The sequence below is a fragment of the Ictidomys tridecemlineatus genome, chromosome 3, assembly GCF_052094955.1.
Source record: "Ictidomys tridecemlineatus isolate mIctTri1 chromosome 3, mIctTri1.hap1, whole genome shotgun sequence".
NCBI classification, from domain to species: domain Eukaryota; kingdom Metazoa; phylum Chordata; class Mammalia; order Rodentia; family Sciuridae; genus Ictidomys; species Ictidomys tridecemlineatus.
Genome location: NC_135479.1, coordinates 58,661,792 through 58,687,952, shown reverse-complemented (window position 1 = coordinate 58,687,952; position 26,161 = coordinate 58,661,792). Strand labels below are relative to the sequence as shown.

Genomic DNA, 26,161 nt, shown 5'->3' with positions numbered 1-26,161 from the left:
GTATTTCTAAAATCGGATCATTAGTGGTAAAAAAAAAAGTGATTTTGTTGGGGGATCCATATAGTAGTAGTTCTTTATAAGCCTATAATAACTGCATGACTTTGGGTATCTCATTGAATTTCTCTGAGACTTCATTAATTTGGGATTATAAGGTTACTGTGAAGGTACCTAAGAAACTGCAATAAGCATTTAGGATCTGGGACATTCTGTGCCCATTAACTGCCTTTAGCTTGTCTTTTTTCTGCTTATTCTTGGTACCCCCTCATCCAAGCACCAGCTGCCTCCTGGTATCCCCTGACCTACCAGATTGCCCCAGCAGCAGCCTGCACTATCCCAGGGAACTGCCTCCTTCTACAATTCTCTCTCTTCATCTCTTGTCCTTCTCTCTGATCCCTGGGGTCCTCCTCTAGGGAACTTCTTTCATCCGCCACCACTAGGAATTTTCTGATAAAACTATGCCTATTTTAACACTTGTAACCTAAATAAATGAATCTCCAACTATGACTTCGAGAAGTATCAAAAAAAAAAAACCTTTGATGTGTGAACTAGGGATTGTGAAAAATAGCAAGAGGTGAAGAGAAAGGAGGTTTGTTGTAAAGAACTTGTGAGCTTGAACTGGGAACATAAAGGGACTCAAGAATCTTTACCTCTCTATTATGGTTTGGGTGTGAGGTGTTCCCCAAAAGCTCAGCTGTAAGAAACTGCAAGAGAGTTTAGAGGTGAAATGATTGGATTATGAGAACCTTAACATGATCAGTGCATTAATCCCCTGATAGAGATTAACTGTGGCTGGAAGAGGTAGGTCACTGGGGACATGCCTTTGAGGTATATATGTTGTCCCTAGTGAGTTGGGTCTCTTTGCTCCGTGATGCCATGTCTTGACCTGCTTTCCTCTTCTCCCATAATGTTCTGCCTCATTTTGGACCCAGAGCAATGAAGCTGGGACCTCTGAAACTTTGATCTCTAAATAAACTTTTCCTCCACTAAAATTGTTCTTGTTGGGACTTTTGGTCACAGCAGTGAAAAAGCTGATTAAAATACTAACTTCCAGTCTAGCTAGGCTCAGCTAAGAGAGCCTGAGGTACCCCCTTCCCGTCTGTCAGTAACTACCTCTGCGTGAAGAACAACCTGTCACAGGTTCCCTGCCTCGTCAGGCAACAGGATTACAATCAGATTTACGGTTTTGTGTTGTGAGAGCGCAAGCGGAAAAACAAAACAAAGCAAAACATTTGGTGAAAGATTCATGCCTGGGACATGCTGGGCCACTTACCTTCTGCTCAGAATTATAAGTTTAACATTGACCTTTTTTGGTGGTGGGATGAGAACCGGGGATTGAACTCAGGGCCACTTGGCCACTGAGCCACATCCCTAGCCCTATTTTGATAATCACCACTATTATTTAGAGACATGATCTCACTGAGTTGCGTAGTGCCTTGCCATTGCTGAGGATGGCTTTGAACTCACGATACTCCTACCTGAGCATCCTGAGCCGCTGGGATTATAGCCACTGTGCCCAGCTATCATTACTTTTATTGTACAACCATTTCAGAATATCTGCTATGAATCTGAAATGGTGTTTTATAACTTTATTTGACAGTCAGTAGTCAGTTCTCATCTCCATAGATTTTTGGAAGAATTAACAGGGACATAGGTCACCAAAGTAAAGAGCTTGTTTGGCCAAACTTCATCCTCATGGCACTCCTGGACAATTGCCCACAGGAACAATATGGGACAATCCTGATTCCTTTGACTTAGCTTCCTTGAGCCTAGAATTCATGCATGCATCTGGAATCCCATCTCCTTCACAGCAAATCCCCAAATCTCTGAGTTACTGAGAGGCCTGCTTCTCAAATGTCACTCCATGGATATGCTTGTGATTGTTGATGATGTATTCTTGGATCACCGCTACGTTGATGGAAAAACAGCCCTTCTTCTCACCATCCTCTATGCAAGGCCGTTCTTCCAGGCCCAGTGAAAAGGAAGAGTACCCGAGATCATGGTGCTTTTGCCCAATGGAGAAACCAGAAATACAGAAAACAGACAAATAAAAGGCAACCCAGATACAATAGATTGTGCTATTTATATGTCAGAAATGCCAGGTAGCAACCCATCTATCACCCATTTTGGATTTCAAGAGAAAAGAATGCTAATAGGCTAATAAGCAGGCTGTAGATAGGTTTTTATTTTGTTCTTACTGCAGGACTTCTCCGTTCCTTTAGAATTCTTTTATATATCTATTATGAAATCTCCCTTGGACTTTCCCCTGACAAATACTGAACTTGTTCTATGGAACCCTCAGAATGCAATACAGTTTTGGTAAAATACTCAACTGCAGCACAGACAGCAAGGTGAGATGTTCCTGCAGCTATTTCCAACTGCACCCAGTGGTCCTTGAAGAAGTTTTAAGGGAAGAATCAGCATCCATTGAATCAATGCTGCCAAAAACTCACACCTGGTTGTAGAATAATGCTTTCTATTCCAACTATTTTTTCCCCCAGCCAATAAGATGCTAAGTGTGGAGAGTTCTTATTTTTGTAATTTAGCACCCTTCCTAAAGAAAAGTTCTGTTCTTCATAAAAGATTTCCTGATATTTGATTTTCCATAGGCCTTGCACTGGGGATGGAAGAAACACCACTTGGATAAGTGTTCAAAGAAAAGTGTTAATAGTCAAACTCGTGACATAGATGGGAATTCATGGTACCAGGCCTGGGACTGCATATCTGTAAGGCTGATCTCAGAGTACCCTATAGCAAAGTTACTCAAAGTGTAGGCTGCACAGCAAAACCATGCTAGTTTGTAGACTATTACTCGCCTGCCATGAGATACATGTAGATGAAGAGAGTAAGAATTTAGACAATTTTATTGCAATGTGATGTTCCAAGGGCATCCAAATGCACAGTCAGTGGGCAAGTCTATCTCCCATGACCTGTAGATCATGGTGAATAGAAATAAAGAACAAGCCAACATAAGACCTCACCACCGTTAGTTTGAGAAGGCCTGCTTTACAGTGCAACTTAGAATTCTCCAAAGTCCTTAGGACTCTTTTCAGACTTATAGGACTGATTCTACCCAGAACCATAAAAGTCTCAGAAAATGCCTGAGTCTCCTGAGTCAAGCAATTCCCACAGAACCTTAGGAATCTTCTCAGTCTCTCTGGATTTGCACTGTGCTATTTTGGAGATTCTACTAAGCCAACTATTAAATCAATGTTTTCAGATCCTAGAAATGCAGAAGCAAGTGGAAGTTAATTTGCTGTGGCTGGGGTCATTGTCTCTGCCACAGATGGCATCGAGTCCTTTTCTAAATATAATGATTGGTATCTAACCATAGTTCTAAGAACATGAATGTATCATCTAGCTTTGGCTGTGTAACAAACCACCCTAAATTCATTGATTTAAAGCAGTGAATTATTGATCTCTTAATTTTAAGGGATGGATGGGCTTTCTTTGGCAACTCTTCTTGCCCAGGCTGGGCTCTTAGTTTGTGTGTCTGGGTGGTTCATGTCTAGAGCCTGAGCTTTGATGGCTGGACTGTTTGGGATCTCTCTAAATGTTGCCTACCAATAATATCCAGAAACTTCCATGGGCTTGTTCAGATGATGGTGGAAAAGTCCCCATCATCAAGAGAGCAGATCCCAAGGAGTAAGTGCTTTTATAGCCTCTACTATGTTACATTGTTAATATCACACTGGCCAAAGCATGGCCAGGTCCAGATTCAAAGAATGGAGGGAGAGACTCCATGTCTTTATGGAGATGACAGAAAAGTTACATTGCAAGGGGCCATGCATATGAGACCAGGAAGTATTTGTGGCTATTTCTGCATAAGATTGAAGTGACTCCTGGCCTATGGTCCTCACTCGGTAAGTATCTATCGAGTGAATATTATATTAAAAAGAGGCTTCAGTTTCCCTTCTCTTCCCAGAGATGAGATTAAGATGGTCAGCATACATTTCTCCCCGAGTTTGGTTCTGCCTGAGGATGGCTTTGGATGCCAAATACACTTAGTCATCTTCTGTTTACTCTTGCCTCATGGAAGAAGTCAGCACAGTCCAGTGACCTTAGTAAGGGAAACTGCATGGCTTTTGTTTCCTTGATTTAAAAACCCGCTTGTAGAGACCAGGAACTGATGCTGCAGAGTGAAGCTGTTAAGGCATTCACACAGCATGTATGGAAAGGAGAAGGGTTGAAAACTGGGTCCTGAAATTGTAGAATGAAAAATGGCTCCCTCAGTCCCCAAAGTGGAAGCACACGTCTTCCACTGTCTGTGTAGTACGCTCGTGGACGACCACCAGGCTTACACACAGGTTTGTGTAACAGCTGATTATTAGCCTCAGCACCATAGCTGAGTAGCTCGTGCATTCCGCCTCATTTGGGGTCCTCCCTCTTAGCTTGATGGTATGAAGGCCTTTTCTCAGAGGCTTTCAGCTGAGGAGGTCTGTAATTGGCAATCCCTGTCAATCACTTTCTCCCTGGGTTCTGTGGAAGAAATCCTTCAGCTGGGTTATTTGAGGAAGCTGGGGGGAGCCTGTGGCACGTCACCACCAGGATGCTTCTTTTCCTCTAGAGGATAAATGATTTCCTTCATGTCCCTCTTTGCATGCAAGAACACTTGGAGCATCACTGATTTTTCTGTGCCCCAGTTCCAGTTCCAGTTCCAATATTTCTCTGCATTCATCTCTTTCTGGCTATATGTGGAGGGTCATTCAAGGGACTTTGGGGACTAGTAGAGGAAACAATGTGACAACAAGGGGCAGTAAAACACAACAACATTTTTGGGGGGTGGGGGCGGTACCAGGGACTGAACTCAGGGGGCATTCCACCACTGAGCCACATCCACAGCCTTGTTTTGTATTTTATGTAGAGACAGGGTCTCACTGACTTGCTTAGTGAAAGGAATACCTGGGGGAGAGAATGTCAGAGAGGGGGGCCTCCATGCCTAGGTGGCATGGATGCCACTCCGCAGTTCTCTGAGTCCGAGAACTCTGAAGGGCTGTAGCCACTGGAGTCCTTATAACCACGAGGCTCTGTCTTATCCATGGGTAGAAGATATGGGTTGAGGTTTCACGGGGTACTTTAAATAAATAAGTTCTACAGGTCTAAAAATATGGGGTTTCTGTTTTGCAATTCCTTTAACAATAACTAGAAGTATAAAACATTTGAATCTGACAGCATTCGACTTTTGAGCTAATAAGTCTCCGCCTGTAGTGAAAGAAACAAACAATTCAATATGCAGAGTCCATCTTGGGCTCATTTATATAACACCTTAACTGGGTCCCAGGGAACTCTTCCAAAGACCATGGAAAGGCTACTCCCGGAGTCAAAACACTGTGTTCTTCTCCAAAATATGACAAGAGAGCCCGAGCAGCCATGGGGGAACAATGTGGCTCTATCTTGGAGCACTGTGTGACCTCAGACCACATCTACCCAACTCCTCACCCCTGGGGGATCACAGCAACAAATCTCTTGGGGATTTCTACTCCATGTTGGCCACGACTGGTGTTTTTTCTGTTCCCTGTCTGGGGAACGTTAGCTGGCCCAGAGTCCTTAGTCAACACCTCCTGCCTTCAAATATGCCTTTTCCTTTTCTGAGATGACAACAGTCTTATTTCCTACCTCGATGAAGACTAGGAAGTCAGGGAAGAAGGCCACGGAAGCCAGCAGGGATGTCCATGGAACCCAAGTTTCTTGGTAATAACCTGGGAACAAAGTTTCCAAGGCTCAGTACGTTTAGGAAAGGCTTTGTAGTCCAGTCTCCTTCTAGGGAATCGCCAAGGCATAACTGCATATCAAGTGTCTGAAGTGTATAAGGGTGAGACACTAAAAGAAGTCTTCCCTGGAGGAAGACTTGTGAAAATACCTTGGTGAGATGAAAAATTAAAAAAGGTCCTGAGCTTCTCCCAATCATTGAGACTCTCACAAGGTAGTGGAACTCAGATATTAATGTTATTTACTATGGGTGCATACTGTGAGGCTGGGAAATGCGACAGGGGAGCGGGTGAAAGAAGACAGAGAGGAAGAAAGAAAGAGATGAGAGATAGAGAGAGAGAGAGAGAGAGAGAGAGAGAGAGAGAGAGAGAGAGAAAGAGAGAGAGAGAGAGATTGATTCTGAAAAATAAAATGATACAGTAGTAGATGATGGACCATTTGTACCACACAGGGCTTTTTCCCTTGGTTAAACTGACCATAGTTTTCAGGGTACTTTTACTTATCTGAACCACATGTCAATCATGATTTTGCTATGGGTAATAAGGATTCTAATCTTCAAAAACCACATACCTAAACCAATAAACTTTTGGCACATTAAAAGTCCCTCGAGATAAAGGAAGATCTAGGTCACTTCTTTTCTTTGGAGCATCCAGATATGATTTTAAAAGGACAGAATAAGATTATCAAACTCTAAGTCTATATAAATGCTTGCGTTTTACCATCCACATTGTGAGACACACAACTTACTTCCATAGTGTCATCCTCCCTCCGTGCCTGGATGTGAGACTCCTGTGGAGGCCGTGCAAAAGATGAAGTAGGGCACTTGCCGGTGGCCCTCCTGGCCACTCCTTGGAGTGGACCCAGTGTGTACCTCCTCCTCTTAAGCCAGAAAGTCACAGATTTGTTGTAATGGAGGCCTGAGATGCATGATTATTCATCCCAATTATTCCCATTATATGTTCAACTCCATTCAAATTTGTTTTACCCATCCTATATCAGAACTTGGAAACAGTGTATTAGTCAGTCTTCCAATGCTATGACAAAATACATGAGAGAGGTAACTTATAAGGACGAAAGATTTATTTTGGCTCATGATTTCAGGAATTTCAGTCCATGGTGGGCTGGCTCCATTGCTTTTTGGGCTGGAGGTGAGGCAGAGCATTGTGGTGGGAAGCACATGGTGCAGGAAAGCTTTTGACTTTATGGAATTCAGGAAATAAACAGAGAAAGGAAGTGACATGCCCCCAGCAACTTAACTTGCTTCCACCAGGCCTCACCTCCTAAAGGGTCCATCGCCTCCCTATTGTGCCAAAGGCTGAATGCTAAGCCTTTTAGCATATGGTCTTTGGGGGACCCTTAAGATCCAAACCACAATGTGTAGTGTTAAAAGAACGCAATTTCATTGGTTCCTCCAACTTTGAAATCGTTCGGGTTTTGCTTTTATTATTAACACAATAGAAATCTGAGATTATACATCTGAGAGAGTTGAGTGGTTAAGAATATGGTGTCTCGCTTCCGATGACCAAAATTCACATTTTGGTTCCGCCATTTACCAGCTTTGTGGGCGTCTTAGAAGGTCATAGCTCTTTCACTGTGGGATTATTGTAGGTATTAAATGAGAGGTTTAGCACAATTTCTGGCCCATAGCAAGTGCCCCAGAAAACGATAAGTGCAATATGTGTGCATCATGAATGTATCCTCATTTTATTAAATATATTTCCTCCACATTATTTTCAAGACTTACATAGTATTTCATCTCATGACGACACTAAAATCTACCTATTCATTCCTCTAGAGTTTGAGATTTAGGACATTCACATTTTTCTTCATTATAAAAGGTTTCAATAATATCTTTACAGCCAATTTTTTTGCATATCCGTGACTATTTTAAGGTACATTTCTAAAACTTTAGTTTCTGAGCCCAAAATTTTAAAACAATTACCCCAGGAGGCCCAAGCTCAGCACTGAAGTCCTCTGGATTAGATATTTCCTAGTCTTTAACAATGAAGAGGAAGCATGCTTGAAGCTTTGCCCAGTTTTTCTTTGAACCTCTCAAAAGGATTTGACCTTTGCCAGTGACCTTCCATGCTTGAGCTGAGGTTTCACACTTGAGAACTAGTTTGGAGACTTGAAGATGAAGAAAACATCTGCCCTCAAGTTCATTCTAAGTGCAGCTGCTGATCCTCAAGCCAGAGGATCACACAGAACACACATCATGGGGATAATAATGGGGCTGACCTCCCAGATTCTCATCTAGGACCATTTGTGTTCATGCTGTTCTTCTTACTGGAGTGGAATGCCCCATTTCTTGGTATGTCTGAATCAAGCATTCCCTTGCGTTATGTTAGACTTTCCCATCTACCTTTCTCAACGAGGACATCAAAGCTCCAGCTGCCTTCCTAGTAGTAGTATCCTGGTTTGCAGGGGCCCAGGAAATCCATTCATTCCTATTCCTCTCCTTGCCAACCTTATGTGGCAATATGTGACTCAGCTTTTCCACCTCTGCTAGAGCAGAAGACTGTCACTTGGCAGTAAAGAGTTTTAGAAAAGGTTTCAGAGCCTGCTTTCCCAAATACAAATCCATTCCTCACCCTCTCCTGCTTAAATGTAAAATGCTCCATCCTTCCTCCGCTAGCTCAAGAGATGTGAGAGAAAAGACTGTGTTCTCCCCCCTCCACTTGCATCTCTGGAATCCAGCTTCCCTAAGCAACAATGCATTGAGGAACAAAGAGTTCTTTGTACTTTGTACTTGTTTAAGGGTTTCAGTGCTGGGACATAATCATTCTGTGCTTTCCCTCTCCCACAGGTGAAGAGACTAAAGATGCACTTTATCCCGAGATGAAGTTGTGAATTTTAAATATGCCAGCGAGGGAACGGCCTGTGCCACTTTGTGTGTCTGGATGTTGCTTTCTGCCTGTCTTTGTTTATCGGGACTTAGAAATGACATAATGTATAATTTCAAACTTATCTATTTATAGAGGGGTCTGTCATGGAAATCAAACTAGCTCCTTCTGTTCCTTTCTTTCTCCCTTCTCCTCCTCTTCATTCTTCCCCTCTCCCCCTTCCTTCCTCTTTTCCTGCCTTCTTTGCTTTCTGCCTCCCTGATTTGCTTACTCTTTTACTAAGCTGCTCTCACCCGTGGTCAGAGAAGCCTAGATGCATCCAAATGAGGGAGAAACCTGACTTTTGAGGACCCTTTCAGACCAGCTGCATCCAGGTCCAGCCAAGAACTCCCACGCAGGCTGCTGGCTTCAGTGAAACAGGAAAGGCTTCAACTGGAGCGTAAACACTGTCCAGATACATGGAGAACCTGGTGTGATAGATGCTTCGACGACCACTTCATCGCCTGGATGACTGCCCAATTCAGATTCGTTTCTAGTTTGCTCTTGGAGGAGTCCACAGAATGGAAAAATCACAGCGTAGGGAACTGAGGATCTGATTTCAAGTTCCTCCTTGGCCTTCACTTGCTGGTCCCTGGAGATAACCTGGTAAATTTCTCAAGCCCCACTTCTTCATGTAGAAAATGGTTATAGTGATTCCTCATCCCATGAGATACTATATGCAACAGTATTTCACTGACTACAAAGTGCAGAAAGGACTTCCTCCTTCTCTGGAGTTGGCTTGGGGGTCCTCTCTGCATGGATGACAGTGACAGTCTTAATGACATCAACTGTTTCCCACAAGCAGATTTTTCCCCGGTTGCTGGTGTTGCACCCATATGTGAATCGTCCTTCCCACAGGAAGGTATGATTTTGTTGACCAGAAGAGTCAGGATGCTGGAAAGTGGCACCCATGTGATTCTGTGCTTTCTCTCTCCCACAGACGAAGAGGCTAAAGATGCAATTTATCCCAAGATGAAGTTGTGAATTTGAAAGATGTCATTTAAGGAATGGTGTAGTCAGTGGATGTTCTGGGATATATTCTTGCCTTTTAATGGCAAAGGATATATGACTACCTAAATAGGTACCCTATGTCAGTATCTTTCATGAAATAAGAAAATTAAATTTTAGCATCTATGGAAAAACACAGCGAAAGAAGCTAGATGTGCTGGACACAGGTAGGAGCGATGTAGGATGCAAGACAGCATGGGCACTGTAGCAGTGTCTTGAGAACGTTCCTCAAGGTCTTGCTGTGCCTCAGTTTCCCCTTTTTATAAAAGCATTTGATAGTGATGTCAATTCCATAAAGTAAGGATTCAATTATTTGATTCATTGAATTGTTCAGGTTGGTGACTGACTCTTAATGGGCACCAAATAAATATGGTCTATTCTTAGTATTTTAATCAATAACTTATGGATAATGTGTTGTTACTGCAGCAGAAAAGTACAAGTATTAGAATTAACCAATCTGACTTAACCTATGTTTCCCCAGGGAAGTTTTATAATTCTAATTTTCCCTATGTGTGAAAGGGAGAAAATATTAATGATAAATGTGATTGATTGGATGACTGTTCTATGTGATCATTACATAAGGAAAGTGGCCCAGAGGAATATTCTCCATGGCCCTGCAGACGCATTACTCAAGGTAGATGTCAGGATAGGTGTACCATCCAGCTGAGAAGAGGGCTACTTGAAACAGGGGAGAGAAGACCAGAAAGGTATTTTTCTTATTTGGCTCCATGGAAGTGTGGGGGAGAGAACCCAACCCAGAAGGACTTTTAGGGTTTGTCTGCTAGGGATAGAGGAGAGAAAAAGGGTATGGAAAGCAGGTTCTGGAAAGAGAAGCTCAAAGAGGTGGGAGGGTGGGGTGGAGGAGTGGGGGGGGCTGCTGGCTGATTGGAACAGTTCTATTCAGTTAGAAGCAAAATCCATAGCATCAGCCCTCACCTCACCCAACACTCTTCTTCCAAATTCTTAGCTCTTGGATGAGGAATGGTCTTCTCAGATGTGTCCATGTTTGGTCCTGGCCCAAAGGGCAGCAGCCTCCATCATACAATGTTCAGGTTGAATCATGGGGATGAATTTCTAGAGAGGTTGGAAAAACCATGCTCCTTGGCTCCCACGTGCTCTGTACAGGAGGATTGAGGAGTGTTCCCTTCTCTCTCTTTCTCTCTCTCTCTCTCTCTTGTGCGCTCGCGTGCGCGCGCGCGCACACACACACACACACACACACACACACACACACACACACACACCCTGTTTTTTTGGGCAAGGCTAAACCTCAACTTGCGAAACACTGCAGCCCACACTGATCCTTACCTCAATTTGGGTCCCACCGCAGAAGGGAACTGGAAGGAAAACAGGGACATGCTAACTCCCAACAACCTGGCTGGACAACGAAACATTCTGGGGAAGAAGAACCTTACAAATTACCCACATTGAACCCCTTCCCTGACCACCAACAGCAGTATCTCTGGGCACAGGTCTAGGCTAGGTCATTGGTGGAGTCCTTGGGTGGTTCCAAAGAGCAATCAGGGCTGGAACCACGTTGCAAAAAATAAAGATGACTTAAGAAATGGTAAAAAAAAAAAAAAAAAAGTGAAATTGTTTCATTTGGACTGGAAAGAGGCTGGCTGTGAGCAGAATAATTGAACAGGGCCTTTGAGACTCACTTCTAGAAGATTAAGGAGCCTAGCAGACAAGGATCTCCCCAGATTCTATGGGTAGCTCCAAATTGGGGATCCCTGACATAAGAGATGGGAAATTGCCAGAATTCCATGAAATTTGTTCAATGGAACCACAACCCTTTGTCTTAGAGCACCCACCTAGGAGCTTTGCTTATTCTTTTACTAAGCTGCTCTCACCCGTGGTCAGAGAAGCCTAGATGGGAACGCTTTTTGAGAGCCTGAAAGAGTGAGAAGCTAAAAAAGAAGATCGTGCCTTTGTTTGCCAACTTTTTGTGGCTATCCAATTGCTCTTTCAGCCTACCCTGCCTGACAGGTCAGAATGTTTTCTGTAGAGGTTTGTTTACTTGAATTGAATTAGCTTATGAAAGTCAACATTTAATAATTACTTGTGGAGGGCTCATTAAAGACAGAGCTGGAAGAGCCATTTCTCTGAGCTTTATTCTAATACACTGCCAGTGTGGTATATTGGGGTGGGGCAGGTAGCAGAGATCTTTGCCAACTGAGCAAATAACCTGATTTGGTGATTTTGAGACATTTGCCTCCCTGGGGTGATAACTCTGAGAAGTCATCTGTGCCACGTTGGAGTGCTTAAAAGGATGTTGTTGATTTGAAATGAAACTTAACTGTGCACATATAACACGACACACGGGGACCCTCACAGAGTAGATTTCATCCCTGCAGAATTCTCTGGGTGTTGGGGGAAGGTGCTAAGAATTGTCTGAACTTCTCTGCTAGGATGCTGGCTGGCACTCCCAGGAAGAACAGCCATCGCTCCCGGGTTTCAGGCGTACCTTGTCTCAGTTGACTGCAGGCTTCTCCATTCCCTGCAGAGCCTCTGGGGATCAGGCTGTTCTAGAAGGTACATAAAGCTGGACACTGTCTCTTTAAATTGTAGAGACTGAGAGCTTCTCAGGCCACCATGACATATCCCAGCATTGGACCAGCCCCTGAATAAACTGGAAAGACGCTTGGTCTGAGTTCAGTTGCAGGGAACATCTCCAGGAACCTGGTTGAAGGCAGTGGGGCTTAATCTGTCTGTGGGTCACTGGCTGCCCAGTGGGGAGGGCCTTGCCTCGCTATCCTTTGCATTTGACTGCAAAGAAATCTGCGTGGAGGAAGGGGTTACGCTGTTTGGTCTGGTGAGTTTTATTGGCAAATTGTTCCTCTGGGTGGTGTGTTTGTTTACAGAGAGTTACCTGATTCCCTAACCCCTGCAAATTTAAAAGGAAGTAACTTCAATGAAGACAGCACATTTGTGCTGGAATTGACTGGAGAATCAGAGGATTTTTTTTTACAAATTTTGGTTCAGAGCTGGATATATAGATAGATAGATAGATAGATAGATAGATATACTCTAGCTGGGGAGGTAGGAGAATCATCTAAGAGGATCTAGGAAACCTACCGTATCCAGACTGAAGATAGAAAGAGGGCTAGATGCTTTTTCCCTGATGAGAAACAGCAGGCAAGTCATCTTGGCAAGTAGGTTAGGAAAACCCCTCTACCTGTAGCTGGCTAGGTCCTGGGTGTGGCCTGGTTGGCGCTGTATTGAGCAGCATTTCTTCTCTGCTACTGGGAACCAGGCAGGAAGCAAGAGGCTGTAAGAGATGGATGGGTTCACCAGTTTGGAAGCTTAAGGTGTGGCTGTGACTCAAGTAGTTATTGATGAAAATATTGGGTTCAAAAGAAAGGAAGAAGCAAGCTGTTGTGCATTTATAATGCATGAACTTTTCTAGATGTATAATTTATTAAAAAGTTTACTTAAAAAAACAGAAAGGATAGGAAAGAAAATCCTGAGTTAAATATTGCTAATATTTGTAAAGCATTTAGAATAGTACTGGATAGGTAGTAGTACATAAATACTTGTCATATAAATAAAAGGCAGAATAGCACAAAACTAGGCAATAATTTCTAGGGCAAATCTGGCTTATAAAATGACCCACGAAGTAGAAAAAAATACTTCCATTTATCTAGTCATTCCACTTGCATATGCACTCTCATGCAATGGCTTTATAAGCTATTTTAGAGTCGTGGTGGTTTGGTGTGCCTTGAAAAGGGTCAGTGTGAGGGTTAAATGAGATATTATAATAATAGTGGTGACAATTTGGGGTCTAGGTCCTTATTTTATTCTAGATAACTATGCTGACTGTTTGATACATGTGCTCTCCTTTAATTATCATCAAAAAACTTTTTGAAACAGGCAGTATTAACTGTCTTTGCAAACAAGAAAACTGACACTGAACTGAAAGCCCTCTTTATAAACAATAAAACTGAAGTGAACTTCAGAAATTGCCCAGATTCACAACAGAAGTAAGTGGGTGGGTGGGTGATCAGGTTTGTCCAAGTCCAGAGCCAGAGTGCCTATCCAATGTACCACACTGCTTCCCAAGGACCCTATATGCCAGCATCTGGCATTTAATGGGAATTGAATAAAAGTTTTTACAAGTCTTTTTTTAATCTGAAAAGGTTTTTTTTAAACCACTGAAAAAAATTGCATTTATTTTTGCTTAAAGAGTAAGAATATAAGATTAGTTAAAATAACAGCTACTTTCAAATGACAAAATAATCTGGAATTCTTTGAGCCATTTAGGGTGATGAGGCCTCATGACCCAGGTAGGGAGAATGTGGTGTAAACTGCTGCATTATTAGCACGCGAAGACATTTATCAGCCACATTCTGGCTCCCTGTTTGGTGCACCAGGGCTGGCCGGCTGGAAAGCATCTTAGATGGGCGCACCTGCACAAAGCCAAGAAGTGCTAGCCACTCTCTCCATAGAGCTGGGCGGGCCACACTCAGGCGGCTATGCATCAGCTGATTTCCCTGGCTGCCTTTCCCCCACCTCAAATGGCCGCTTCCCTCACACCCCGTGGCCAGGACCCAGGACGCCGGCCAAGGATGGGAGCCAAGCCAGACTGCCTCAGGCAAACTTCGCCTGGAACTTATTCGTTGGTAGTCTGGTTTTGCCTAGGCTGGGAGCAGCGGGATCCCAATGTACTGTCCCATAGTCAAGCTGGTTCTTCTTCCTCCCGCTAATTTTCCTCCAAGCAGGGTCCTCTAGATTGGTCTCCTGGAATCTTAGAAGTCAGCACACTTCCTAGATGCAGACACAGAGGGGACCAGTGTGGCGGGGGAATGTCGAGAGAGGGAAGTCTTCCGGCAGCGTCTAAGCGCAGGTTCACTGCTACACGGAGGAGAAGAATTTGGCCTCAGCCCACGCGTGCGCTCAGTTGGCGCCAGGGCGCCCCGAAGCCCCGCGTTGGACACCCTTGGGGCGACATCTGGCTGGCTTTTCCTACGTGGACTGAGGGGGCCGAGGGGCCAAGTTATAAGTTTCCATGAGCACGGCCGAGTCAAGGAGAGGTGGGAGGTGAGAAAAGTTCAGCCGCTTCTAGTCTCCAGTAAAAGTCGCCTAGATTTTGCAGAGATCGGCTTCCCCGCCCCCCCCCCAGGCGCATTAAAGGCCAAATAACTGTCCCCCGCCTGCCCTCCCTTACTCCCTCCTGCCAGCTCTCCTCCCTGAATCCCGCCCTCCCGCACACGCTGACCCAGAGACACACCCTGGTGCCGCGACGCAAACAGGGCGTTGTTCCGGTTAAAGGGGAAAGCCAGGAGCCTCCCACTGCCCCCTTGCTTCGAGCCCGCAGCCCCGCAGCACAGCTGTCTTTGGGGACGCCAGCAACAGAGCATACGACTCAAGTCTGTACCGAGACCGCTCTGATCCAAGACAACTATTCCTTTGGGCTGTAAGTAATGTGGTGGAGAAAGCGAGGAGATGGGGAGAAACGTGGGCATCTTCTGTCGGGAGTTTGCCTGAAGGCTGAGAGCAGGCACCGACTCTGGCCCGGTCCCTGAACTGTCTGTCAGGAGCTTCCAGACCTCTGTCTGTCTCATTTCCTTCCTACCTGGGAAGGGGACCAGGAGGAGTGCCTTTCTGGTCTGTAGACCCCCGTACCAGGCGCGGGGTGTGGTGGTGGTGGTGTCTGGATAGAGGCTACTTAAGGGCGGCGCAGGAAGACTCGCTGGAGAGGGGTGGATTCCAGGACGCATTGGTAAAACATTCCCTAGAGTAGACATTCCAGGATTATAGACCCCTGTGGTCCTCCAGGTTCATGCCACATGCCCGAGCATCCTCTTCTTGCTCCTGGGCACTAGGAAGCATCACATTTAATTTTAACCCTTCCGAAAGACATCAGAAAGCCTCGGTTATTTCTTCTGTGCTTTTCAGGGTTTCTTTGGATGTGTGGCTTGTGGAGTGAAACGGAGGCTTCAGGGATTTGGGGGTACTTTCAAAATACTGAAATGCCTCTCTGGCACAAGACTCTGTCATTAACTGGTCCTCAGAGACACAAGCCTTCTAACAGGTCACCCCAACCTTAAAGTCTGTAAATGAGAGTCTAGGAGCTCACAAAATCGGATGGAAGATGTTCGTACTGCCACCTCTAACCAATTGGAATTCTTCTGGGATTCCAATCAAGTCTTTACCGTCTGTCTTTCCTTCCCGCCAGACATCTACACCCCTGAGATCAAGCTCCTGGGCTCATGATTCCCCCGCCCCGCCCAGACTGGACCGGGTCCGCGCTGGGGTTCTAAGTGCCTGGGGCGCAGACTAGATCCCCCCCACACCCTGGGGATCACAGGGGCTAGCCCGGGAGCAGAATGTCCCCCTCCCTCAGGAGCTGCCCGGGGAAAGCGCACTAAAGGCGGAAAGCTCCGGGTCTGGGCAACCCTCCCGAGCCATTCTTTCCTTTCCACACTCCCCGGCTCTGCGCTGTCTCTCCAGAGTCTCCAATAGATCTAACGCCAGGCGGAGCTGAGGCTAGGACGGCTCCCTGACACTGGCAAAACTGGGTGGAAAGTTGGAGACCAACGGACTGCCGAGAACTTTGGGGTCTGGGAAACCATCCTTTCTGCTGTGCTCTCCCTCCTAATTGGCTTCTGGTGACTCCAGGCCTATCATAAATCTGGAGCTAACTTTTCCCTTATCCCTACTTCTACCCTAGAGGGGGTATCCCCATCCAAATCCGTGTTTAGGAAAGCGCGGTCTCTCCCCTTTCCCGAGTCAGGATGTCCCTGGGAGGCTTCCGGGACGCTTGGAGGCCTCCGGTGGACCAGTCATTCTAGAAACTCCTCCCGGGGTGATTGAGACGCGCACACCGCTTGTTTTGTTCCAAATGCAAAAGATGTTCGGTTGCAGGCGGGCCCAGCTGCCGGCTGGGCGGGGATCTTACGGTCGGCTGCCGCCCCCTCTTGGCAGCGGTGCGCGCGGGCAGGCGGGCAGCGGCGCTCAGTGCCAGGCATTCCGCTAGCTCTGGGATCCTCCCTCGGCGCGCTCCTCCCTCGCTCCGCTGCCCGCGCCTCTGGCCGACCAGTGCGTTCGGCCTCTCATCCAGTTTGGGCTCTCTCTCTCTCTCTCTCTCTCTCTGTGCAGGCAGGAACTCCGCTGAGCAGAACTTGCCAGAATGCTCCTCCTGTTGCTGGGAATCATTGTCCTCCACGTCGCTGTGCTAGTGTTGCTGTTCGTCTCCACGATCGTCAGCGTGAGTGACCAGCGGGCAGGGGAGACTCCCGGGGTGGCGGGCAGTTCCTCACCTTGATTCCCAGCCAGGACCCCTCCCGGTTCAGAGGGGGGTTGGTTTTTGCAGACAACTAGAAGTCTCAGATGTCCCAGAGCGATTTTTCCCCCCTCTTTTTCTTTTCGTTTCTGGCAGTCTGCCTCCTTTCAGTTGTTTTGAGAAAACCCGAGCAGATTCTGGGGTAGAAAACAAGCAATCGCTGGACTAGGTTAGCCGCTTAGGCTTCTATTTATAACAAAATAATTTCAAGGCCCATCCACTGTCCAGCAGGCTTCATTTGATAAGACTGTTTAGCAATTTTTTTTCTTGATGCAACCTTCTAGAGGAAGTAAGTGGAGCATTTAAGAAAAATTTTTATCCTAACCGTAGGTCAGATGGGTGGCTTACTTTATAAAACACCACTTGAAGTTAGAAGGTTAAAATTGGCTTTTCGGGAAAATGTTTGCAAGTTCCACATCTGCTTTATGGATGTTTGTCAAGCTTCCACTGATGTGAACAGATCAGCAGAATAACTTGTTACAAAACCATCAGACATATTAGATTTTAATACTTTTTCACTTGCCTGTGAAGATGAGCAGCAACTCGGGTAGTTACATGCCTGTGACTTTAACGTCTTAATGTAAGGCAAGCTGTACCCATGATTTTCTAAGCCTTTTGAGAAATAATTATGTTAGAAATTTGTGAATTGATTTATCACTTACAGGCATCTTTATAAGACCTTAATTATGTGTGATGATAGTCTTGTCAAATTGATAGGAATTGTAAGAAACAGGCTTAGAGAGGGGGTGGAATCATTTGGGGAATGATACCCAGGACATGAAGAAGGTAAAGATGGTTGAATGAAGTTGTGTTGGGACGACATCATAGCTCCTTCTTCTGTACTACTCACCTCTGCACATAAATTTTTGTGTGTGTATGTGTGTGTGTGTTACTTTTCTATTTGAAAAGTGCATGATGTCTGTACTAGACTGTCACCCCTCTTATTTTCTGATCATAACTGTGAACTTGACCAGTATAATACTGGGGAGGGCAGCAACAGGCCAGGCAGCCAGATGGATAGGGCTGCTCTTTGCCGTCCCTCGGACTGCTTCCTGTCATTCCGTTTACTCCTCATTACCTCCTTTGATTCAGGATGTTTGATTCTTTCTAGCAATGGATCGTGGGCAATGGACATGCGACAGATCTCTGGCAGAACTGTAGCACATCTTCTTCAGGAAATATCCAGCACTGTTTCTCCTCGTCAGCTAATGGTGAGACTGGCTTTTTGCTCCACAAGCTTGTCCTTTGGCGTCTGTTTCTCAATTTAGACCTGGAAACACCTGTTCTTGAAAAACATCAGCTAAAAAGTGATTGCTGGGGTGGGTGGAATGTGATCCAGCCATGAATCCAAAGTGGAAGGAAAGGGGCAGTCGCCTCACTCAGGAAACTAAGATCCTGGGTACCATTGGGATTCTCTCTGCCTAGAGAAATGCCCTTGAGTTTCCTCCTGATCATTTAGTGTAATGCTATTTGTGAGTCAAGAAATTGGGATACAGGTAAGCAATAAAGGTGGTGTCATAGCCAGACCTTTAGCAGATTCCACTGGGAACGTGATTTAAAGGGTGTCTTTGGTTTGGTGACTGTCTGTATTCAGAAATGCCTTGCCTCTTCTGCTGGAGTGACAGCAGGCTGTCCTGAGGATGACTGGACCCGCTTTGGGTTCCCTCATTACAAAGTGACTTCCGAGGTCTTGGGCCTCCATGGTGCCACCTAGTATCAAAACCTTGGAGTGTTTCCTTTGTTGCAAGCTAGGGACTTGAAGCTGTCTGCAAAACCCAAAGCTGAGCCTGACAGTCCTTTATCCAGAAGATTGCATTTCTCCTCTTGAGCACAGCATCTTTGCCTATGAGTTATTTGAAGCCAGGCTTCCTTAGGATCAAGTTAAGAGGACAGTTATTGGGGAAGCACCCACTAGATTTCCCAAGAACTCAGAGCAGGGTGAATGCTTAATAGGAATCTTGTGTTTCGAGATACACAGAGGCAGAGGCGAATAAAATGTGTTGTTTGGTTGCTGGGTAAGGTTATAGTAGTTGGTTTTGAAACACTGGTGGGCCTGGTTTGACATAGTCTTGAGTTCCAAAGGAAGCGTCCTCATCCTGGAGAAGCAAGTAGTTATACATAGAACAGAACTTTCCTGGGTTTGAAAGGCCAATAAAGTACAATTTTAAATGCTGTAGCAACTACTCATAGATCCAATATTTATGTTGAAGTTGCTGCATCTGATAAGAGAAATCAGTTTAGATCCAGCTCAATAAAGCAGGCAGTGAAATGGCACTTGGTACTAGCTTTGCACCATCTGATTTCTTTGCTAGACTTTCCCTCCCATGGACTCTGTACCCAGTAGTCCCGAAACATGTTATAAACCAAGTGCCTTGATCCTCGATATAAATAGATGCTGCTGACATACTCCTTTAAAACCTTACATGGGGAGGGTAGACAAAGAGTTGAAAACTGTACTTTATGTTTCCACCTTCCTGGGGGAGGGGACAGGGTAAAAGACCCTAGTCCCATTGAAGTGAGCAGTATGTCTTTTCTCTGAGTGTGTGAGAAACATGGAATTAAAGCCATCCTAGAGGTTGTATGGTGAGTTTGCATGGTAGGTTGGCTAATAAGAAAATGAATGCCTGAATTCATGAATGCCTAAGAATGTGATGATAGTGCTGCTTGTCCCTAAAGCCACAGCATCCGGTTTCTTCCAGTTCAGGGTCTGGCCCAAGTTCCCTGACAACTCAGGACAGGAGTCTTCTTACTCGTTATTGACACCTAGTGGCCACAAGTGGCAACTGAGCCACAGGCTTTCTGAGGCTCTGGTCTCTGTGTCCACAGGCGCTGTCCCCAAGTGGCATCCAGCCACGTGGGGTTGGCATGGAATCCTGTACTCTTAGGCCCGGAAGGGGGAACTTTTGGCAGGCGTGTTAAAGCCCGGCTGAGTTTCAGCAGAAAGAGGAGGCCCAGGAACTGCTAAATTGTGCTGCAAACTGTCTGCAGGAAGGAGCGCGATACTGCAGTGTAGCCTGTGGCTGACCTGCTTTAAGTGCCTGCCGAAGTTGTAAATAGCTGTCACATGGTGCTAGAAGATCTCAAAGAGGCACTGTCATTAGTTAAAACAGGAAATTTCTTATCTCTTAACTTGTTCCTTGTGTGCCAACATCTTGGATTCACTTACAATGACTGTGAAGTAAGTCCTGAGTGTTAGTTCCATATCCACTCAGTGCCTTTCCACGTACACCCGAGAATGTCCATTATCCTCCACATTTGCTTTCTTGGTTCTCACAATAAGGACATTTTGAGGAAATCTGGACATGCCCCTAAGCAAGCTGGGCTTGTTTCCACTTGGGCTAATTCTAAATTAGAAGTTTCCGTTTAAACTTCTCCAATAGTAATTATCTCTGCTGACATCTTCCTGATGTGCCGGCCTGTATTACAACTTTAGCAGTGCATAGTGAATCCTGGGAGGCCCCTTTGCTTTTTTGATTGGGTTTAGCTTTGAGAAGAATAAGGTGGGAAAATACAGAATTTTAAAAGCATCAGACAGTGAACTGCTACTATTACAAATCACTTACCTTGTTTGTGTTTGTTTTTAGATTATTTGAAACATACCTTATTAAGTGATTCAAAGTAATTGTTGATATTGATTTGCAAAGATTGTGTTGCAAATGTGCAATGAGAAAATACTTTGGTTTACATGACTTCTTCTTCTTCCTTTTCTTTCTTTCTTTTCTTTTTCTTCTTCTTCTTCTTCTTTTTTTTTTTTTTAAAGTCAGGGATGTTGCTATATTGCCCAGGCTGGCCTTGAACTTCTGGGATCAAGTGATCTTCCTGTGTGGCTTTTTTTTTTTTTTTAATGAAGGGACTCTCTTTGCTTTGAATGGAGGAGCCCCCTGGTGTTTTGAGGCAATCTAACATTTGTGCTATAGAATTTGATGGAGATGTATCAGATCTTTCCCCCAAGCTCTCTCTTTAAATGGGAGTAGTTCTAAATTTCTTACTAACTGCTTCTGAGTTTCTTACTAACTGCCTTCCACTCTTCCTGTGGATGTGGTAGTCTTCTTCTTCTTTTTAAAATTTATTTATTTACTTTCTGTCTCTCTACCTGTAAGGCCTATAGGCAGAGGTAAACAAAAAACAACCAAATAAACAAACAAACAAAAATCCCCAAACTCCCCAGAAGGCATATTCATTTGAAAGCCTTGCAAGTCTCAGGAATACATGCAGGAAGGAGGACACCATGGGGACCATGCCTTTGATGATATGAAGCCTCAATGAGGTGTCAGGGGATAAGTTTGGAGAGTTGAATCACTCACTGTGAAGACACAAAGGTCAGATGCATAAGAAGTGGGGGCAGGCAGACGGCACCAGAGTTCAGGGGAGGAAGTGGTAGGGAAATCTCCAGTGGGAGGTGGAATTTGATCCACCCTCCAAAGGATGGGCAGGATTTAAGTAAATACCAGCAAGGGGGAGGATATTCCCTTGCAGTACAAGCAATGCATGGGATATGGTAGACTGGTTGACTAGTGTTCTGGTTAGGATTAGAATTGTCTGCTTAGGATGATACATCTTCAAATGGCTGTGGCTTCAATGGAACTTATTTCTCTCTCTTTTAAATGAAGTCTGAAAGTAGGCAGCCTGAGAGAGCGAGGATGATTTCATGAACTTGTTAGACACCCAGGTACTCTTTAGCTACTTTATTTGCCATTTGGGTGATGGTGGGGAGTGCTTGGTTCTTATTCTCATGGACCAAAAGGCAGCTAGAGTACCAGCCATCTTATCCATGATCTTAGAATTAATGTGGACAAAGGAGGAAAGACAGAATATATTCTTTTCCCTTTTAATGGAATGCTCTAGATAGACCACACACATTCGTTTCTATCTTTTTACTGAAATTTAGTCACATGACCATACCTACACTTATTTAGAAGGGAGCCTGAGAATTTAGCCTTGTGGGGAGCATAGCTTCTCAATTTGTAGAAACTTAAAAGCAAGTACCTCCCTGTAATCTTGTCTTAAAATGAATCTCCTTGAGGCTTGACCACACCCAACATACCCATTTATATTCTTTTACAATAGCACACCCAGGTCCTCTGAGTTTCAGGGCAGGACCGAATTATTTTACCATTCTCCAGATATTCTATTGCTAATGTATCCTGGGCTCTGTCAACACCAATGCCAATCTTGTACTGACCCATATTGAAAACTATGGGATCTTAGCTTCTCTCTATTTGTCTCCCACCTTCCTAGTCATGAGCAAAGTCTTGTTATGCTTAATGATGTCTCTTGTCTCATTTGTGAGAGCCACTGAGGCAGCCTTTGGAGTAGCTGGCTTGAGCCTTTCTTGTTTCTTTGTGATTCATTTTTCATATTGAAGCCAGGGTGATGTGTTTAAAAATACAAATCTAATCATAGTATTCCTGAAATTAAAAAAAAAAAAAGACTTTCAGAGGTCTTTCATTGGTCTTTCTCTCCAGATGCAATCTTTAACATGGCCCATAGGATTCCACCTGGTGCATCTCTTCTGGCTTCTCCTAAATCTCCTCTCACATCTCATCATCATCTTCTCTTTCCCTCCCTCCTTTCTTTCTGTTCTTTCCCTCAGAACTATTCATTACACATCTATTATGTGGCAGATGCTATTGTAGACACCAAGGACACAGCATGAATAAGAGCTAACAGGGCAGTGGGCAAATCAGTCAATAAACATGGACATTTTGGGAGTAGTTCCAGGAGTTATAAAGAGAACAAGATAAAGTGATGTTTTAAAGAGGGATTGCAGCGGGGAGGGAGGGATCTTTGAAGAATGACTCCTTGAAATAAATGCCTGGGACTCAGCTCTATGAACATCTGGGGGGAGGTTCCATATAGGGAGACCGACCATCAAGTGCAAGATCACCAGGGAGAGGAGGAGCTGGGCTTAGGTGAAGAGGAGCGGTAGGCAGGCCAGAGTCCTGGGAACAGAGTAAAGGGGTAGAATCGCAGGTTGTCTTGAAGGTCCTTCCAGACACTAGTAAGGAGTTTGATGCCTGTGGATGCATTTCCAATTTTTCTGATTACATTTAGAACTGTTTTAAATTCTCAGTGACCTGTTTTATCCCCACCTGTAGCAATAGTCCAGCAACATTCATAAGGCAGGATATTTCAGAAATCCTACAAAATAGAATCGCACCAATGTATCATCATACGATGATCCCAGATGATGGGGTCTCTTCCGCTGTGTTCTGTGACTTTGCTCCTTTCACATTTCCCTCATTGATGACAATTGGTAAATAGCTACAAACAGGATTTTATGTTAGAAAATTACTACTAGGTAATAAAAAAAAAATTCTGCGTGCCTTAACATATGGAACCTTGGATAAAGGCAGACAGGGCCCAATGGGTGGGGGCTGTAGCATCCACACAAGCCAACAGGGGCAAAGGTTGAAGATACCAGTTTCTAGGCTGCAAGGCTTTTAAACTGATAAGATCTGGGAAGCTCTGGTTTGAGTACAGGATGTGTCAATCCTCATCCCCAAGTCTCTGTGGGCAAGTTTAAAATCTACTGACACAGAGCCTATAGACAAAACATCAGCTTGCTATTAAATAATCTGATGCTTTTTTGTTTTGATTCTCCAGTTTATTTAAATATTAATTCCAAGTCCACATAAGCTTTCTTCCATGCTTTATTTTACCTGCATGGACCTGGTATGTAGCAGAGTGGGGCAGATTACTGGAATCAGGTCATGGGCTAATTGGGTACCTGAGAGATAGAAGTGCATAGGCTGGCCTTGCCCTGTCCCTTGGCATGGTCTTTATCAGATTCAGAGAACCACACGGAGACAGGGCCCAGGCAGAAGTAGTCTTTCATCAAACCAGGCTGCTGTGCCCTATGCTCATTTATGAAGGCCTCTCTTGTCTTGCAAACTTTATATGGAATCATTTTCAGTTTTAAAGACAAGGTCCAAAGCATGAGGGGAATAACTGGGCCCTTCTTGAATCTGTCCTCAAAGCATCCTTTACCCTTCCAGTTTATAAAGGCAGTCCTCATTTTCCAATGACGATAGGCAGGTCTGCTCCATTACCAAGTATGTACTGAGATGGGGGCCTCAAGCTGAGAAGACAACCATTACTTATTTATTCTTTCCATCCTAACCACCAACAACAAATCCATGACATTGAATAGATTGTGGGTAGCATTGGATCAATGCTTTGGATTGAAAAAAATATCCTACAAGCCTCAGCAGCCCCCAGTATGAAGCATTGTTGTTCTCCTTGGTCTCCATCTTCAGAGTGATCCCAGACTGTATCTTGCTTTTCCATTTGGTGACACTGTCCTTTTGGCAAGGATGCCAGACCATTTCCTCATCTGTGGCTCAGCTTTGGGTCAGATTTTAGAAAACACAGGAGGCCCTCTGCATTTATGGCTTCATGTTTTGCAATTTAAAATCTTTGTGGCTCCCTGGGCCAACCCATAATTTCTACTCAAGGAATGGTTCTTGATTTTACAGGGCCCTGTCCTGGGATGTGTGCCCTATAGGGGAAAGGGCAGTATAAGATATGGGATGTGGTGTTAAAATACTGTTATCTTAACCCTTCATTTTTCTCTTGGATGCTAATATCTAGGAGTAATGTGGAATGCTTATTGGAGCCTGTGTTTGAGTTAAAATCCCAAGTTCATAGTTATTCTTTGCTTTGCAAAACTTCAGTGATGAGTTTGAGGTGAGAGGATCGCTTGAGTCAGGAAGAATTTGAGACCAGCTTCAGCAACATAGTGAGATTCCTGTCTCAAAAACCAAATCAAAACAAAAAAAAAACTTCAGTCACATCCCTGGGATTTTACTAGAACTTTTTTTTTTTATGTTTCAGGAACAGGGAAGGACTGGCAGTGATGTGGCCTAAGGTGGTAGATCTTGGTTTTAGAATGAGGCCTTCTGTCATACAACAAATGACCCAGCATTTTTAGGTTTTTACCCACTGGAGCAGGACAGCTGTCTGCAATATGCCTACCACTTGTCCACCCTACAAGGTGGATATGGACCCTTCTGCTTTTCAAGAGAGCCCTTTTCATTTCTGAGGAGATAACAATGAGATTCACTCATTTATTCTTCAAATATATCAAGCTAATCTTTTGTACTAGACTGTGTTCCATAAATTGGGTATACAGAGGTGAACGAGAAAGACCAGGACCCTGCTCTGTGGCGCTCACTGTTAGTTGGAGGACAGAGGCAATACATAATCAGTAAATGTTCATAGAAAGTGGAAAATACTCTGTGGAGTGAAATAGAGAGTCATCTCTGGGGAGGAAGGAGCCAATCACAGAAGGCCTCTTCCTTTCATAGAGATTTAGATGTGGATTGTCAGGGAAGGACCAGTCACGTAAATAGAAAGAGCTGTGTGGCAGGAAAGAGTTTGGTATGGCTGAGTGCAGTAGCTGGAGGAAGGTGGTGAGGTGAGGCAGGAGAGGGGAACTGGGCTGAACATCTAGAACCTTCCAGTCTTATTGAGGAGGATCATTGGGACACTATTGAAAGACTTGAAGCAAAAGAGTAGCAAGATTTGATTTATGTTTTAAAAGCTCACTTCAGTTGTTTTATCAAAAAAACAATTTGGGGGGAGAAGCAGAAATGGAAACGGGGGACTGATGAGCCCGTGATAATGATCTAGGCTGGGAATGATGATGATAATGAGATACTGATGACGGTGATGGTGATGATGGTGAAGATGATGATACTCACATAGGTGCCAGGCATTCTTCTAAGGGAAAGATATTTAATCTTTGTTAAGAACCCCAGGAAGCAGGTGGTGGCTTGGCCTGCTAGGTAGAGAGGAGGAGACAGGGCTGATGACAGGTTTTGCTGCTAGGTTAGATGTAGGGGGTTAAGGATAGGTGACTAGTCATGACTTTTAGGTTTGGGACCTGAGAAACTAGGTATGAAATGGGGGTCTTGGACTGAGCTAGAAGAGATAGGAGCAGAATGTTTCAGGAGGAGATAGAAATCAGTATTCAGGTTTGGGCAATCGGAGTTGTCAGCAAAGAATCTCTTGGATTGAGACATCTGTAGCTTGGTGGGGAGGGGAGGTCTGGCCTGGGATTCATATTTGGGAGTGGTTAGTCTCTATGAAAGAATATTTGATGTCATTGTGCTAGATGACATTATTTGGGGAGCAGATCAGAAGGGAGTAGAAGGAAGGACGCAGGGTCTGGAGATGAGTCTGGGGGACTGGGGAATGGGGCATCTGAGAAGAAGCAGAGACTGAGGAGGAGCAACGAGTGATGTGGGAGGGATGCTTTGAAATGTTGTCAGTTAAG

General features: G+C 44.6%; 1 protein-coding gene across 2 annotated transcripts in view; it reads left to right on the top strand.

The window, feature by feature from the left end:
* Nucleotides 1-14,845: 14,845 nt before the first annotated feature.
* The window catches only part of Pmp22 (peripheral myelin protein 22), a 30,538-nt gene continuing 19,222 nt past the window's right edge, over nucleotides 14,846-26,161 (top strand). The window contains exons 1-3 of one of the 2 annotated variants that reach the window (XM_005338858.4): nucleotides 14,846-15,012; nucleotides 16,698-16,806; nucleotides 17,993-18,092. In XM_005338858.4, the coding sequence (XP_005338915.1) occupies nucleotides 16,729-16,806; nucleotides 17,993-18,092 (178 nt within the window). In that variant the 5' untranslated portion in view covers nucleotides 14,846-15,012; nucleotides 16,698-16,728. Of the gene's footprint in view, nucleotides 15,013-16,560; nucleotides 16,807-17,992; nucleotides 18,093-26,161 lie in introns of those variants that run through there. The other variant, XM_040269563.2, reaches the window with a different exon arrangement.